Source organism: Macadamia integrifolia, chromosome 8 (genome assembly GCF_013358625.1).
Source record: "Macadamia integrifolia cultivar HAES 741 chromosome 8, SCU_Mint_v3, whole genome shotgun sequence".
Lineage (NCBI taxonomy): Eukaryota > Viridiplantae > Streptophyta > Magnoliopsida > Proteales > Proteaceae > Macadamia > Macadamia integrifolia.
In genome coordinates, this window is record NC_056564.1 from 12382024 (window position 1) to 12397086 (window position 15063).

The window sequence follows — 15063 nt, forward strand, 5'->3', positions numbered from 1 at the left end:
ACTTTAGTTTCCAAAAACTGAAATAGGAAACTAAAAATTAGAAACTCAACTAGTTACTAAATCTGAAAACAGAAACTTACAAAATAGAAAGTCCTTTAGTTGCTAAACTGGAAATAGAAACTAATTTATGACTGAAAATTAGAAACTAAATAACCCCATCTAAAAAGGAAACTAAAGAAAAAGGAAACAAATCACTGAATCCCGTATGCAACCTTAGAACCCCTAGTTTAGACCCATAAAAGTAGCCCAATATACTCCGAACCACATGGACTGAAGGCCCAACACGTATACAACCCAATCCTAAGCTTATTCCTAATAAAACAAGCCTAGTTTGGTGAAGAATCTGCATCACGATGCCTAGGCGACGCCATGACAAGTATGAGCGACACTTTCAGAGATTTTATTCTGCTATTTGAAGTACTGTTTGGGATTGTTAGTACCTATTTTTAGAGGAGCTTTAGTTACGATTCAAACCCCAAAGTTCCAGTTTGATTGGATCTCTTGTGAGGGAGATCTCTTCCTCAAAGCCAATCCTTCTTGCCGCTGTTCTGATATTGAAGGCAGAAGACAACCTTCCCTTCGATAAACTTAAGCCCCATTAGCCCAACTTCCATTAATACCACTCTAGTCCTTAGTTGTTCTATTACTTCCCATGCTTATCATTAATTTTCAGAAGTATCCACACTAAAGTGATTGCTTCCAGTTATATCCTAAGCTTTATTTATCTTTGCTTATCAGGTCTAAATTTCAAGTTAATTTCCGAATTGCCCCCATATTCTTAATCTGAGTTTTATGAGTCTTGTGGGCCCATAGCAATCCCCAAACAAGGTTTTGTGACCCAGGATCGCATCACAAGGGTGGGGGGCGGATAGAAGATTGAGAGAGAGGATGGGGGAGCCACAAAGAAGGGGAAAAATCTATGTGCCTGGGAGCTATTTGTCTTAGTTTGGGTGTTATATGCATCTTGCTTATGTACGTAATCATAGATATTGGAATAGACCCTATGTGTGCAACTAAAGCTGTGTGCTTTGAATATAATCAGTAAATTTAAGTATTTATGGAAAATGATTTTCCAGTTCAAGATCCAAGAGAGGGGAACTAAAGTAGATCAGATGTATGATCAGAATGGTCTTTTTGATGGAGAAAATACAGCAGAGGGCTTTTGTGATTTTAATGGTAAATTATGGTCAAAGAAAGAGGATATGATTGGGCAGGTTTCATTTTAGTGGTGTGCTGTGAGCCTTTTATTGTCCTTTTCAAGGTATTTGCTCTAATGGAAAAACTGTCCCTAAATAGGAGTTTAGTTAGTGCTATTTTTGTAATTTTAGTCAAGTACGGTTCAGGATTGGCATATAAGAATGGTATAGGGCTTTAATCTTAATTATTCATTCATACATTTTGCATGTTATTGAGTTTTAGCATAACTGTGAGCTCTTTCTTGACAGCTTGAGGTTGTTGTTGGGGGCTGCAGTTCAAAACCCCAAACTTTTTGATGGTAGGTTTCCCTCCATCAAATAATAGATTATCGCTGTTGTATAGTATCAATATATTACATTGATTATTTAATAAGTATTGAGATTAAAAATGAGTTAGTAAATTGACAATGTTGGTTTGCCCCCCTCTAATAATGAATTTAATGGATTGATCCACTGATCGTAGACCAGCCTTTTTGCTTCCTGTAAATTCAAGATAAAGATGATTTCTGCTTAGCCCGTGCCTAGCTCCCAGTGCGAAGTTTTTGATTCTTTGCTGCCTTTTCTAATGCTAGCTCTTGAAGTACTTATGAGATTAATAGTATAATAGTAGTTGATAATAGTATAAAATAACAAAACAAATGTGCATTTCGCCAAGTCTCGAAATCTTATTTTTGGGGTTTGTTGAGTCCGACACCCATGATCATGTTGGACTCGGACTCAACACTATTGAGTAACACCAACATCTGAATCCTTGTGACATAGATTTCTTATTCATTAGGAACTAGTTAATAGTGTTATTTAGTATCATCCATTCACCTTTCCTAACCAGATTCCTTTATCAATGATTAAAATGGACAGTGAAACACAAGCTCCAAGAAACATGCTTTTATTTGAATCCTGTGCTATAGATTTGGTTAATTTTTCAGATTGATGAATCTTTACATATGCTATAGTGTGATACATTATGTAGCAAAGCTGTATCCTCGCTCTTTACCTCTTCCTCTCTCTTTTAGTTTGAACTCAGAGATATTCGTGGACCAATTTTTGAAGGATTTGTTGTATTAATTTAATTGAATTTTGCAATATTTCATTCTATTTTTCCACAGGAATATATGGTTTGAAGCTGCTACTGTTGTTGCCGTTGCACCGCCGGTGGAAATCCCGGCTGGAAGTGTTCTGAAATCTGCATTGGCCGGAGGGCTTGCTTGTGCACTTTCCACTTCTCTATTGCATCCCGTCGATACAATGAAGGCAAATTCTTTGGCTTATAATTTCTTGAGCATAGTGGGTTCATGTCTGTCTAGTCAGGCAATTTTTGTTTCCCTTCAAATATACATAATAGGTTTATGGTTGGCAATTCTAGTTTGAAAGCTTTGTATCAGCTTTTTTAGCTTCCTGTGGAGGTGAACTGCTAACTCTTTAACACTGACTTTCTACGTGAATTTGATGAAAATGGGGTGCTTTTCTTTATGACAGTGACGCACTCCTATTGGTGCACAAGATGGTGTTGAGCAGTGGAATAGATTAAATGAAACCATGAGCCTGGTGCATACTCCTGGTACCATTAGTTGGACCCTCATTCATTGTGTTGGGGTGAATTAACTAGAGGCTGAAGGAGAAGAGATATCTTGTGGCTGAATAGCAAAATGTTAATAGTTGTTCCTTCATTTTATATCATCATGACTTCCTCTGAATGCTTTCTCCTAGTATCTGAAGATGTGAAAACAAATAATCACAATTATTGTGGATTCGATGTGATCAGAAAGGTTGAAGAAGAGGACAGCTCTAATAAATACTAAACTTATCAGGGAGCTTCATTCTAGAGGTTTGAGAGGTATGAAGGTGTGACAATGAGTATTTTGAAGGTGTTATGTTTGATAGTTCCAAGGTAGAATGATAACATAAAAGAGTGGGATGCAAATATAGAATCAACTACTAAGTGCTGTATCTCTGAAATTCTAAATAAGGTTTCCCAGTTATTCCGTCTTGTTCGTTCTTCATGGATAGGAATATGGAGAACTATGAAAACCAAGAAGTCTCTATGCAATTATCTAATGTTGCAAGTTTAATATTTAGGGAACTCCGTGTTCTGGAATTTCCATGGTAACAAGTTTTTGGTTCTATATCTGATAAGCATGGAAAACATAGTTTCGGATTGCCATAAAGAATCTTTTATCATCCTAGCTCTTAACATTCCTATATCTGATCTAATAAGTAAAAAACAATTGTTCACGCATACCATTTGAAAACTGGATCTTAGGGTGGTCAAGTGGATGTATTTTGGTTTTTAATTCTTTAAACAATCTTTTATCTTTCTAGAACTTATAAATCATTTGTGTTTTATTTTTTAATATCCTTTTTCTATAACTTATAAACCATTTGGGTTTTTCTCATGCCAAAATCTGGGTATATCAGACTCGAGTGCAAGCATCAACACTTTCCTTCCCAGAACTTGTATCAAAGCTCCCTCAAATTGGAGTTAAAGGATTGTATCGGGGTTCCATCCCGGCTATTCTTGGTCAATTTTCAAGGTTAGTTTTCATTTATTTGGTTTGCAAGGAGAGAATCTTGTGTTTTCTGGCTCATTTAATTTACTGTATGATGTGATTCTTTTGATCAACAGCCATGGATTGCGAACTGGAGTCTTTGAAGCAAGCAAGCTTGTATTAGTAAATGTGGCTCCAACACTTCCAGAGATTCAGGTATATGCTTATCATTAAATTTTTTTGATGAAGATTGGGTCTACGTTTGAAGAAGACAGAGGTAGGGAAAATGACCAAACGTGTATGCACAAAGAGTGCGTACATGTTTGCACAGAGCTCTTAACTAATAAACTTAATTGGCATTCCAATTAGGTGCAATCTGTAGCATCCTTCTGCAGTACAATATTGGGAACAGCAGTGCGGATTCCTTGCGAGGTATTGAAGCAGCGGTTGCAGGCTGGCATTTTTAACAATGTGGGTGAGGCAGTCGGTGGTACTTTGCGTCAAGATGGTCTCAAGGGTTTTTTTCGGGGGACTGGTGCCACACTTTTCCGTGAAGTTCCTTTCTATGTGGCTGGCATGGGACTTTATGCAGAGTCCAAAAAGGTATGGAATTTAACCTATTCTAGTTTACACACTTGCCCATGATGCCATCTATTTATCTTAAGTTCATAACCTATACTGGTATACTATTTTTAAGAAATATTTTATTATTTTGAAAAAAATGCAAAATTTTATTTAATATGAAGAGAGAATAACCATAACACAAGCAGAACATAGATTTCCATTATAGTCTGGTAGAGGGATAAAGTTTCCCTCACACTATGCAATCCTCTGCAGTCTCATGAACTGATATTGACTTCCATATGAACAGACAATTCACCTAGATGGCAAGAGATCTGATCCACCTAATGATATGAGCATCCTTCGATGCAGGAGTGCTAGTGTGGTTGGTCCAACACAACCCATTTTGGAAACTCAAACCCAAACTGAACCGGCCCAACCTGTTTTTTGTTATAACATGGGTTGTTCAACTTTATTTATTTATTTAGAGTTGTCTTCTAATCTTTATTCTTTTATTTCATTGTGTTTTACTTTGAGAGTAGGTCATGTAAGAGGTAGAGATCAATTCAATGTTAGTCTTAGTATTAAAATATGACTATAGGAGTCTTTTTTTTTTATGTTTCTTTTTCTTTATACATACAAGCATGTACCCAGACAGAATTGAATATGTAATGCAAATTTTTGTCTGTTGCTGCCAAGAGCTGTGAGGGCACACAGACTGATATTTCTCTTCTTTTATTTCGGTAACAGCGATTTCTTCTCTTCTGATCTTCGTTTGTTTCAGGCATTGTCCACCCTCTTCTCTCTTTCAATTTTCTTTATCTTTGTTTACTTTTCGTTTCGTCTTTCTATCAGTTTCTTTGTTTCAGTTTTTAGCCTTTTACCATAATCTGTTCCTGGACGTTACTTGTAACCCTCTTGGTTGGGTTGATCTCCATCAATTCAACTCCTTTTATTCCAAGACTTTGGGTATAAGCTGTCCTTCCACAGGCGACCAATGGTTCGTGTTTCAACTCGAACTTCCTTTGCTGTTGTGAGATTCACACCGAGTTTAGCCAGGAAAAAAAAAAAATTAATCACACTGAGGTTCAGGTCCTATCCCTTTGCTTACTTCCAACGACATGTTGGGGGTTTTATTTCAATCTTATCATTGGTTGTTAGGGGCTGTTGTCGGGTATTTCTAAGAGCTTTTAGGGTTTGGAATTAGTGCCTGAATCACTACCTTGAAAGAGGGTGAATCAAGGGAGTTCCTTCTCCTGAAATGGAACCATTTCTCCACTGGTTTACTACTGCCCCTGTTATGAGGTTGAAGGAGACTTGGTGACCCTATTTTAAATGTCACCTTAGTTCCTTTCTTCTGGAAATACCTCTCCTTTATCTTAATTCAATCCCCATTCATATTTAATGTTATTTCCAGGGTTATCCATAATCTTTAATTACTAATCGCCTTTGTGTCCCTTTCCTTATTTAACTACCAAGTTGCCTGAAGATTCTGTTTAATTACCAAATTGTCACTATCCTTTGGAAACTTAAGTTTAATTACAGTTTTGCCATTATCTTTCAACTTTTGGCTAGTGAACACTTGGGTGGGCCCTAGTGACCCAAATTTAGGTTTTTCGAACCCCAAGGTCGCATCATACCTCCACAGATCCTTAAGGAAAGAGGCCAGCCGAGAATCATGGTTCCCAATTCCCCTTCCAGCATTGTAAAGGAAACTCTATTCCCATACAAAGTGAGAAAGCTCCGCTCTTATGGAGTTTCCATCCCAAGTGGACCCGAATAAGCATTTAACAGTGCCTGCATTAGATCTGATTACTCCTCTGCAAATTCCTGGATTCCCAAAGAAGAACCATCAAAGTTTAGCTTCACCATTCTTTGAGGAAGATGGGCTGGCATCCAACCATAGTACTTTACCTCATGGAATACGTAAGTATTTGACCCAAACGCTGTACCACTGAGCTACTGAGTAACAACGCGAGATTCTTCTCTGAGAGTTCAATTCTCTTCTCAAACCATGACCAGTGTGTGGGTTGAGAAGAGAATTGAACTCTATCCAATTACATGTCAAATGCATGCATGCAAATTTTTGCCTGGGGGATGTAAATCCTTTCTTTTCTTCTGTAGGAAATATGCTTGATCATGTGAGGCTAGCAGTGGAACCCATTTACTTCTTATTGAGTATATACATTCCTAGTGTTCCATTTCCCAATCCAAATTCCATTGATAATGCTAAACTGCCATATAAAGGGTATTTTTACCCAACAGCACTAGGGTAAGGGCCCTCAACATTCCTTGGAGTGTAGGGTGGGGCTACCCTACCCACTGCCACCATAGTGTGTTACGCTTCTTGATTACTCCATTGTCTACGGATTATTTGTATATCAAGAACTAGACATTTTTTTGGATACCCAAGTATCAAGAGTATTACTTTGCCAGGCTGATAATCTAATTGTTCTAACTTAGTATATTATGGTACCAAGACAAACGAATATTATGGTGCTGACACAAGAATTCATAATCACTCAAATAACTTGAATGATCTACATTGAATTGCATTTTCTGGGTTTCTCTCAAGAGGTTGAGCAAATCTTGCTGATGTGCAGTGAGTATCTACCATTGTGACTTTAGCCATTAGTTAGCATGAAGGTGCAGCACATGCCCTTGTCTGACGTGGTTGATGGACACCATGGATGTTTACTCTGTGTCTAGGGTCATGTTGACCATGTACTTGCTGTGGCATTGTTCCTTTATCTTTTTCTAAATTAGTAGGCCATTTTTATGATCACTGTTTTCTTGTCTGTTGCTGTTAAGGTTGCTCAGCAGCTCCTAAAGCGGGATCTAGAGCCTTGGGAGACAATTGTGGTTGGGGCTTTATCTGGAGGGTTTGCTGCTGTTGTCACCACCCCTTTTGATGTGATGAAGACAAGGATGATGACCGCCCCCCAAGGTCTTCCAGTGTCAATGTCAATGGTGGTGTACTCCATCCTCCATCAGGAAGGGCCTCTTGGCCTGTTCAAGGGAGCACTACCCAGGTTCTTCTGGATTGCACCTTTGGGTGCAATGAATTTTGCAGGCTATGAGCTCGCAAAGAAGGCAATGGACAAGACTGAGGAGGGGATAGGTGATCAACTTCCTCAAAAAGGCTGATTACTTCTGGCTGAAAGTCTCTGGTACCAGGGGAAAACATCAATATGTGATACTGTCTTCTGGCTATCTTTTGTGTGAGCCATGATGACTTTATCTTTCCTGGCTTTAACAGCATCATATGCTTTCCCTTTTATCTGTCGACATCTCAGCTCTCTTCATTGAGACATTGTAATTTCTGAGATAACTAGTTTCTCTCAAACTCTTTGTACTTTTACAATGACGGCCTTGGATGTATTTTTGTGCTCTTTTTTGTGTATTAAAAGGGGGCCCGAGCTTATAACTGAAAGTCGGAAGTTAAATACCGTATATTGACAGGATGTTGTAGCATTGTGTGAGCAGATAATGTCTGCATTTTTGGTAATCTTCCTAATATTTGTACATTTATGCAGTTGGTAAAAAATTTTCATGTTGGTCTTTAAATTTACTCACTCAACAATGTTCATTTGTATGTGTATTAAGAAGGGGATTCTATTGATTCTTTCTCCAACAGTTATGTATAGACAGAGGTCGCATTGAATTCAAAACCTGCATAAGTTCCTGAGTAGCCTCAACACTCCAAAATGTGAAGATCCAATTCCAAGCTATCAGTAGACCAAACCTTCCTCCCAATTTTATATTAAATTTTAGACCATTGCAGCTTTTTCACCCAGTCTTCACTCATAATCCAGATATGATTTTAATCGGATGCGGGAATCTTCACATGATACACACTTACCCACCTCATGGTAAGGAAAGAGATGTTCCTTTTGTAATTTATTATCAGGTCAGGTGTTCCTTCATTGTAGTTTCCCACCCACTTCTAGTCCCAGCTACATATCCTACGAATCCGTCTGGGTTGGATGAGAAAGAAAGAGAAATAAAATGAACTCTGATTGTATAACTCACTCATAAACTTGCTAGATCTGATAACTTTCAACTAAAGTCCTCAAATTTAAATAGCTGAAAAAAAAAAAAAGGGGGGGGGGGACCCGCCAACCTGCAGCACACGAAACCAATGTGAGGATACATAGGAACATCTTCAGCGCATTGGATGGGGGGCAGAATGATCTTTTCACATATGCCTGTGTCTAGACGTAAGCAACAACAGATTGGCAGACTTGGATCTTCTATGGCGCAGGGTGTCTGACGTGCATCCAACACCGAAAAACGCCTTTGGGCTGCATGTAACCACCTCGAGCTTCGTGCATGAACGTTTATGTCTGTTGGATGTGCGTGAGGTTGCGCCACAAGGTTTCAATCACTGGTAGAGTTCTTTCTCTCAATTACCATTAATTACCATATGTATTGATTTTATGTAATCATTATTACAGGATTTTTTTTTTAAATACTAATGTCACTTCCCTTCATGCCCCTTCACCAACAATGAAGGGTGTTTTCTTTCTGGGCAGGTATCACCACACTGCCGGTATGGAATGGAATCCCACGCCAAGCAGGTGGGGGCACAAGGAGAAGTGCCACACAGTTGTACGCAAGGGGACCAGCATTATCAAGGAGAAGAGAGAGAATCAATAGGAGAGACCATTAACCACAGCCGGTGTGGCGACCATTTTCCCTCAATTTTTTTGGTGCTACCACTGTTGTGGGCCTTGTGGCATTAAAAGGAAAACTCCCTAGTCCCCCCACCCCTTAAATCCCAATCCCAAGCCCAGAAGGTGAACAACAGAGGATTCAATCCCAAAATGGGGATTTCCAATTACAAGATTTCAGGTCCCAAAACACATGCAAAATAAAATTGTGCAGAGTAGAAACCGCTTTTAGTTGAACTGTTGAGGTAACTTTATCTAGATATCTTTTATCGAGTCCCAAGTGTCTGTATCTGTGCATATGAAAATGAGGCCAGTACAAGGTTGCTACTCAGAAACTCAGAATGAACTCACCTTCCATGCTTGCATCCCACAATGTGTCTGTAAGAGGGGATTAAAAAGAAAGACTGAACATCTAACATCAGGGCTACTGGCATAACTACACCAATCCTTCCTGCTGAAAACTTGTATTGAAAATTTGGCTTGTTGGTAAACTTAAATCTCAACACCCAGACTTTAGCAGCTGAAAACTCGCACCAGGATACACGTTCAAATATGAAAATTCACAATCTTTCTGAATTTCAAGTTGCGCAATGTACGCACACTTGATAAGTGGATATTATTGACCTAATAGCAGTTTGAAACTGCTTTGAGGCCACTTACCCAGAAAAATTAAAAGGATTTTCAGAGGAAAAAATGCAGGAAGATTGAAAATGAAAATGGATGTTCGCAGTCTCTCAACAAAGGCAGATTCACTTGGCGATATCAGCAGGGGTTATATCAATAACCCCAATAGTCATTCCGGATCTCATCATCGAACTTCTTCTTCAGCTCTGGGTGCTTCTCAAAATACTCATTTGCAGTCATGGTGCTAAGCTTTTTCTGTTGAAGATGGAAGGAGAGAGATCCCATGAGAAATCAAAGAATGAATATAATTTCTGCAGTGGAAGAAAAGATAGTGGCTCTTTTCCCTTACCTTCAGCTCTTGTACATCTGCAATCTCCTTTTCCAGTCTCTCTGACTCTTTCAAGGTCTTCTGTTCCGCTTCTTTCAGCTCCACCAACTAAGACTCAGAAATGTAATAGTTGTCAGATGATTCGGTGCACTCTTTAAGGGAAGTTGAGTGTAATGAATACCAAGTTCAATCGATCCCATCACAACCAATCTCACTTTACAAAACCTAGCTTTTAAAAGTGCAGTTACAGAAAAATACTACATTAGGGGAAAAAATCCTACAATTTATTTAATGGTGAATATGAAGTAGGGAGGAGCAACAAAATTGCACAGATAGGTTTGTATTGAGGGGAGAGAGAGAGAAATGCAAGTTCTCACCAGTGCATCAAACTTGGGATTGTACTGAGGAGTCACATTGTCAACATATTTGGGGACCTCTATGCCTGAAGAGGAAAAGCAAAATACAAGAGTAGATGTAAGTTGTTTCAAAGAAACAAGACACGGCCAACACCAGTAGCATATGGTAATTTTCTCTTTGTATCATTAAAAAAATGCAACATCAAGAAAACTTGTATGGTTAAATATGATGTACAAGTTTCAAATGAAAACTTAATGTCACCACATGTCCAAATAATCTAAAGCTTGAAGAGTAAATTGAATTTCATTTGCGAGGAAATTTCATCACCGCCCAGCTCAGTTGATGTCAGGTTTTTTTAAACTGGGGGGGAGGGGGGGGGGGGGATCCTTGACAAGTGATATGTCACTCCACCAACCCCCACCTAAAAGAAAAATAAGCATAATTATTCCTGCTATACTTTGTTGCATGCTTTAAGCTACTGGCCGATGCGTTAATGTGTAGTAAAGCTGGTGGGTAGCATCAACCTTGGACAAGAAGTGCTTGGTGATTTAACTTTCATAATGGGTCTTTTAAGGCTGTATAATCCTTTTGTCAGATTTTTAGTTTTCTTTTCTAGTATCCCTTTTGTCAGATTGCCTCTTGGCCAAAGCAGAAACTCACAGCAATTCTAGCATCCTTCCAAGAAAGAGCTTGGTTTGGTATTATTGATGGCTTAGAATGGACGTCATTAATCCTTGTCTAGTAGTGTGACAAGCCAAGGATGTAACCTTGAGAAAGTCTACAACTCCTAACACGAATCACAAAGGGTAATACAGCTAGAGAATGGTAATACTGGAACCACAAAATGCAAATAGTTATGGGAATAAATCACCAAGGATTCCCACAATTCCAGAAACAGCAAGAGACTCTTGTTTAGAATTGGATATTAAGAGACCAACCCCCCCCCCCCCCCCGGGGGGAAGCTTGACTGCAATCAAGTAGGTAAGGAATCCAGCACGAAAGTAATAATCTTTAATTTCATAACCAAAAAACTTTAAATCATATATTGTATTATGATGACCCTTAAGTGTCTAAGTTGCATTTTTTTTTTTCTTTTGTTGAACAAGTAAACTACTCATAATATCCAATATCCTAATTCTTTGATATTACTGATGTAGATAAGTCACTTGGGCTTATTTTATTGCAAAAAAGCCTTGGGTTGTGTTATGTATGTGTTGGGCCTTTGATCCCATGGGTTTTCTTTGAAATTGACCACGTTAATAGGCCTAAAATATGAGTAGAAGGTAGAAAAATGGGATTTTATTCATTAGTTTAATTAGTTGCTATTTAATTCAATAAAGGTCCATTAGGCCATTAGTTGGTTGTAAAGTCTTATATGGACTATTAGTTAGTTAGTCCTACTCCATGTTGGAGTCATAAAGTCAAGTCCTAGTCCTATTTTGAATTCTTAGTTGTAGTAGGAGTGTCTAGTCCTATTGGGAAACTAGCTCCTAATATTAGTATGATTGTAGACTTCCTCTATAAATAGAGAGGCATATGTACCATTATTGGACAGATTTGAATGAAAGAAAGTTTGCAACTAAATACTTAGAGCAGCTGAGATAGTTGTGGGCTGAGATAGCCACTTCATTTATTCTTTTTCACCCTTCTCAACCCCCCATCTGTTTTATTCTTCTTTTTTATTTCATTTGCTGTAACATTCAAAAGGTATAGTTCAAATTTTGATAAAAGTCTCCAGAAATTAGAACCAATCAGCAATCCTATTGGGAATAGAAGAGAGATCGATCTCCTCTCTTTCTCTCTTCTATACTCTGTTCAACCAGGTCTTCAATCGGGGTATTTTAGGCCTCATAAGGGTCCCATGATCCTTACCTAGTCACTGTTGGAAGCATTCAACTGCTGTTCTTGAAGGTTCTTCTCAGTTTTCTCTCCTAGGTCAGAAAATCAAGAAAGCTTGTAACTTCACAACCAGCCGTCAGAATCCTTTCAACTTTGGGGGTTTTTGTACCCTCCCTAGGGACTATCTACGTCCAAGAGTGCAACTCAATCAGACTCCTACAACTATAACAGGTCCTTTCTCTCTCCTATCGGGTTAGGTTTTGGGCTGGTTTTGCTCCTATATGGGTATTGTATTATTGGGGATTTATTTGATGGTATTATTTCTTTGTTTTCTGGTCCTATTTGTATTGTTTGGGGTTATAAATTGCTGGGGTAGTTACTTGAAATCTACTCCTGCATTAAGTGGTATCAGAGCTACAGTTAAAGATAGCTTCAAACAATCTATCAGGGCCTAACCAAAGATGGTTCCAGCAGGGCCGATAGCTCTGTTTTGTAGAAAATTCTGGGCAGAAATAGGAGGAATCGTACCTGGTATTTGCAGCTCTAATAAACCTTGAAATTACAGTAGAACTTAAAGAAAAGATTACTTGTAGCAGACCTCCTGGACTTCACGCCGCAAGGAGTCACTCGTATTGCATACCAAGTCCTTCTTCCTCGATCAAACACAAAGAAACAACTATGGATACCCAGTGGCAGCACAGGAGAGTTTCTTTTTTTTAATTGTCAAAATCGTGGCTCATAAAAGAGCCCTCTTCTTTATTTATAATAATGGGGAGGGTTTACGAATAATAACAACTCAGAGTTACTAAAAACTGCTTATAAGAAGTTACTAAAAACTGGAAATTGGAATCTAATGAAAATAGAAACTAGTCTTAAACAGAAATTATAAACTAACAATGACTTGAAATTAGAAACTAATTTAGGACTGAAAAATAGAAACTAAATAATTAAATAGTAACCCCATCAGCAGCCCAAATCGTGGGCTGACTTGGACCAGATCTTCGTCGACCCAGTCAGCCACTTGGGTCGACCTTGGTATTCAAGCTCCACCAATAGTTCACTTTTGGGTTTCACCCATACCCACTTCCAGGTTTAGGTTTAGCATTCACACATAGTTCAAGATTTAAGGTTTAAGATGTTAAGATTTCATGGTTATTTTTTCAAAAAAAAAAAAAAAACTACTCCAGTGATTTGTCAGAGGAGATGACATTTAAATTCTAAGAAATCAACAGTCCAAATGAGTTTTCAAATGTACAATGAATGGCTAGATCAGGTTGTGAGATTACCAACCCACAAATGATTGTTAAAAGAATCCCACCCTAAAACAAAATCTAGAGCAATGCCAACAAATCATTCCAAGATGTCTAGCCCTCCAGAGGCAATGTTAAACTAGTTGATGCCTCGGCAGCTAGATGGCAACAAAAGAAATATGTGGTCTATTAAATTAAGGGATGGGATCACACAATCACTACAACAAATATAACAAATAGGATGTAAAAATGACATTAGATCTCAAATTTCACCACGTAAGAGGAACGTGCTATTTGGCATACCAAAGTAGTGAATGTTCAATTGAAAGTGAAAAATAACAACCAAATCATCATGGTTGAATGCCCGACATGAAGTCTTGAAGCTCCCCTCCCCCTTTCACTACCCAAAAAAATCCCCGTACTGTTATGTTGTAAGCCACTAGAAGTAATCAATTAGTCACACACACCAACTAAACTCAAGTAACCAGTTGTGACTTATGCATGAGTTGGTCCATGACCCAAAATCCCTATGTTGCCACCTTCTTGATGCCTTGGAGAAAACTCAATAACACCGCTATAGAGCTAGCTAACAGCAGTATCCATCACTTTTGAGGCCTGCAATATGCAGTCCAAAACCCAAGCTGGCATACAATGCCAAGACCACATGATGAACATTTTGAAGTTATAGGGTTACAGTCAACAATTTCGAGTATTTTTTTTTCCCCTTCTATGCTGCAGCATAATATACACTGATCATATTCTATTATAGTCTGAAGCTGGTACCTATGGAACATATGGATGGACCACCAAAGCCCAGCCAAAAAATCTGACATCTGATCTGGCTTAAAAATGTTGGTGTACCACTAAATTGCCAATTCAGCTATCAGTTCAAGGATCACAAGAAATTAATACAGCTCAAGTCAAGGCCCTAGAAGTTCAAGATTCTCTGATGTGGTTCTAAATGGCAACGCAAGTTTAAGGTCAATTTAACGAGTAGGCGGCACTTATTCACCTGAACCACCAATTGGCATCTTTTTTCATGCTTAGGTTGAAAAAACTAAACCCCTCGTTATCAGGTCGGATTTCCATAAAAATTATGCCCATTGATAACACAGGTATCCCATTGGACCTGATGATATGGCAATGTACAAAAGAACCTACTAAACACTACACCAGCTCATACACCATGACTTACTGCCATATTCTACATGATTCACAATTTGGTTTCTCTAAAATTGAGTGGTGTACAATCCATCAGGACCTGACAACTTGCCACCTGACTAATAAAGGATAAACATTAGCTGCTTCAAAAATCCAAAGTAAGTGACAAACAGATATCATTCAAGCTGTGAATCGATCGAGTGTGACATCATCTGTTGATTCTTAGTTATTCTCTCACTTTTCCTCCAGTAGTGGGGTGATACGTTATTTCAATCAAGAGTTGTATGAGACAGACTAAATTAAAAAGGGTGGCAATCGACTTCAACAACAGGATGTGTAACTTGCATTAGAAAATAAAAGAAAAAGAACCAAACTGAATAAAGGATTTCATCGCAAGGATTACGTATGATCGGTTGGTTAAATACCATACAATTGCAATAATACATTTAAGTTTTGTCAGTAACATAATGAAAGATTATTTTTAACAGGGATCATAAGAACTAACCAGAAAATTCGAAAAGATAGTAGTTAGAATTTAACAACACATCTTAGCAATCAGTTATTAATCATTGGGTTTTTTTTTTTTTT

At 38.2% G+C, this 15063-nt stretch overlaps 2 protein-coding genes across 2 annotated transcripts in view; one reads left to right on the plus strand and one right to left on the minus strand.

The window, feature by feature from the left end:
* LOC122086721 (S-adenosylmethionine mitochondrial carrier protein-like) overlaps positions 1–7810 on the plus strand; it is a 9254-nt gene extending 1444 nt beyond the window's left edge. Inside the window, exons 2-8 of the mRNA XM_042655702.1 lie at positions 1077–1214; positions 1420–1495; positions 2281–2447; positions 3612–3727; positions 3820–3898; positions 4052–4285; positions 7055–7810. Of these exons, the coding sequence (XP_042511636.1) occupies positions 1077–1214; positions 1420–1495; positions 2281–2447; positions 3612–3727; positions 3820–3898; positions 4052–4285; positions 7055–7390 (1146 nt within the window). The 3' untranslated portion in view covers positions 7391–7810. The remainder of the gene's footprint in view (positions 1–1076; positions 1215–1419; positions 1496–2280; positions 2448–3611; positions 3728–3819; positions 3899–4051; positions 4286–7054) is intronic.
* A 1433-nt stretch (positions 7811–9243) lies between these two features.
* LOC122086722 (ATP synthase subunit d, mitochondrial-like) overlaps positions 9244–15063 on the minus strand; it is a 6667-nt gene continuing 847 nt past the window's right edge. The window contains exons 3-5 of the mRNA XM_042655703.1: positions 10246–10310; positions 9890–9976; positions 9244–9795 (exon numbers count right to left, since the gene is read on the minus strand). Of these exons, the coding sequence (XP_042511637.1) occupies positions 9694–9795; positions 9890–9976; positions 10246–10310 (254 nt within the window). The 3' untranslated portion in view covers positions 9244–9693. The remainder of the gene's footprint in view (positions 9796–9889; positions 9977–10245; positions 10311–15063) is intronic.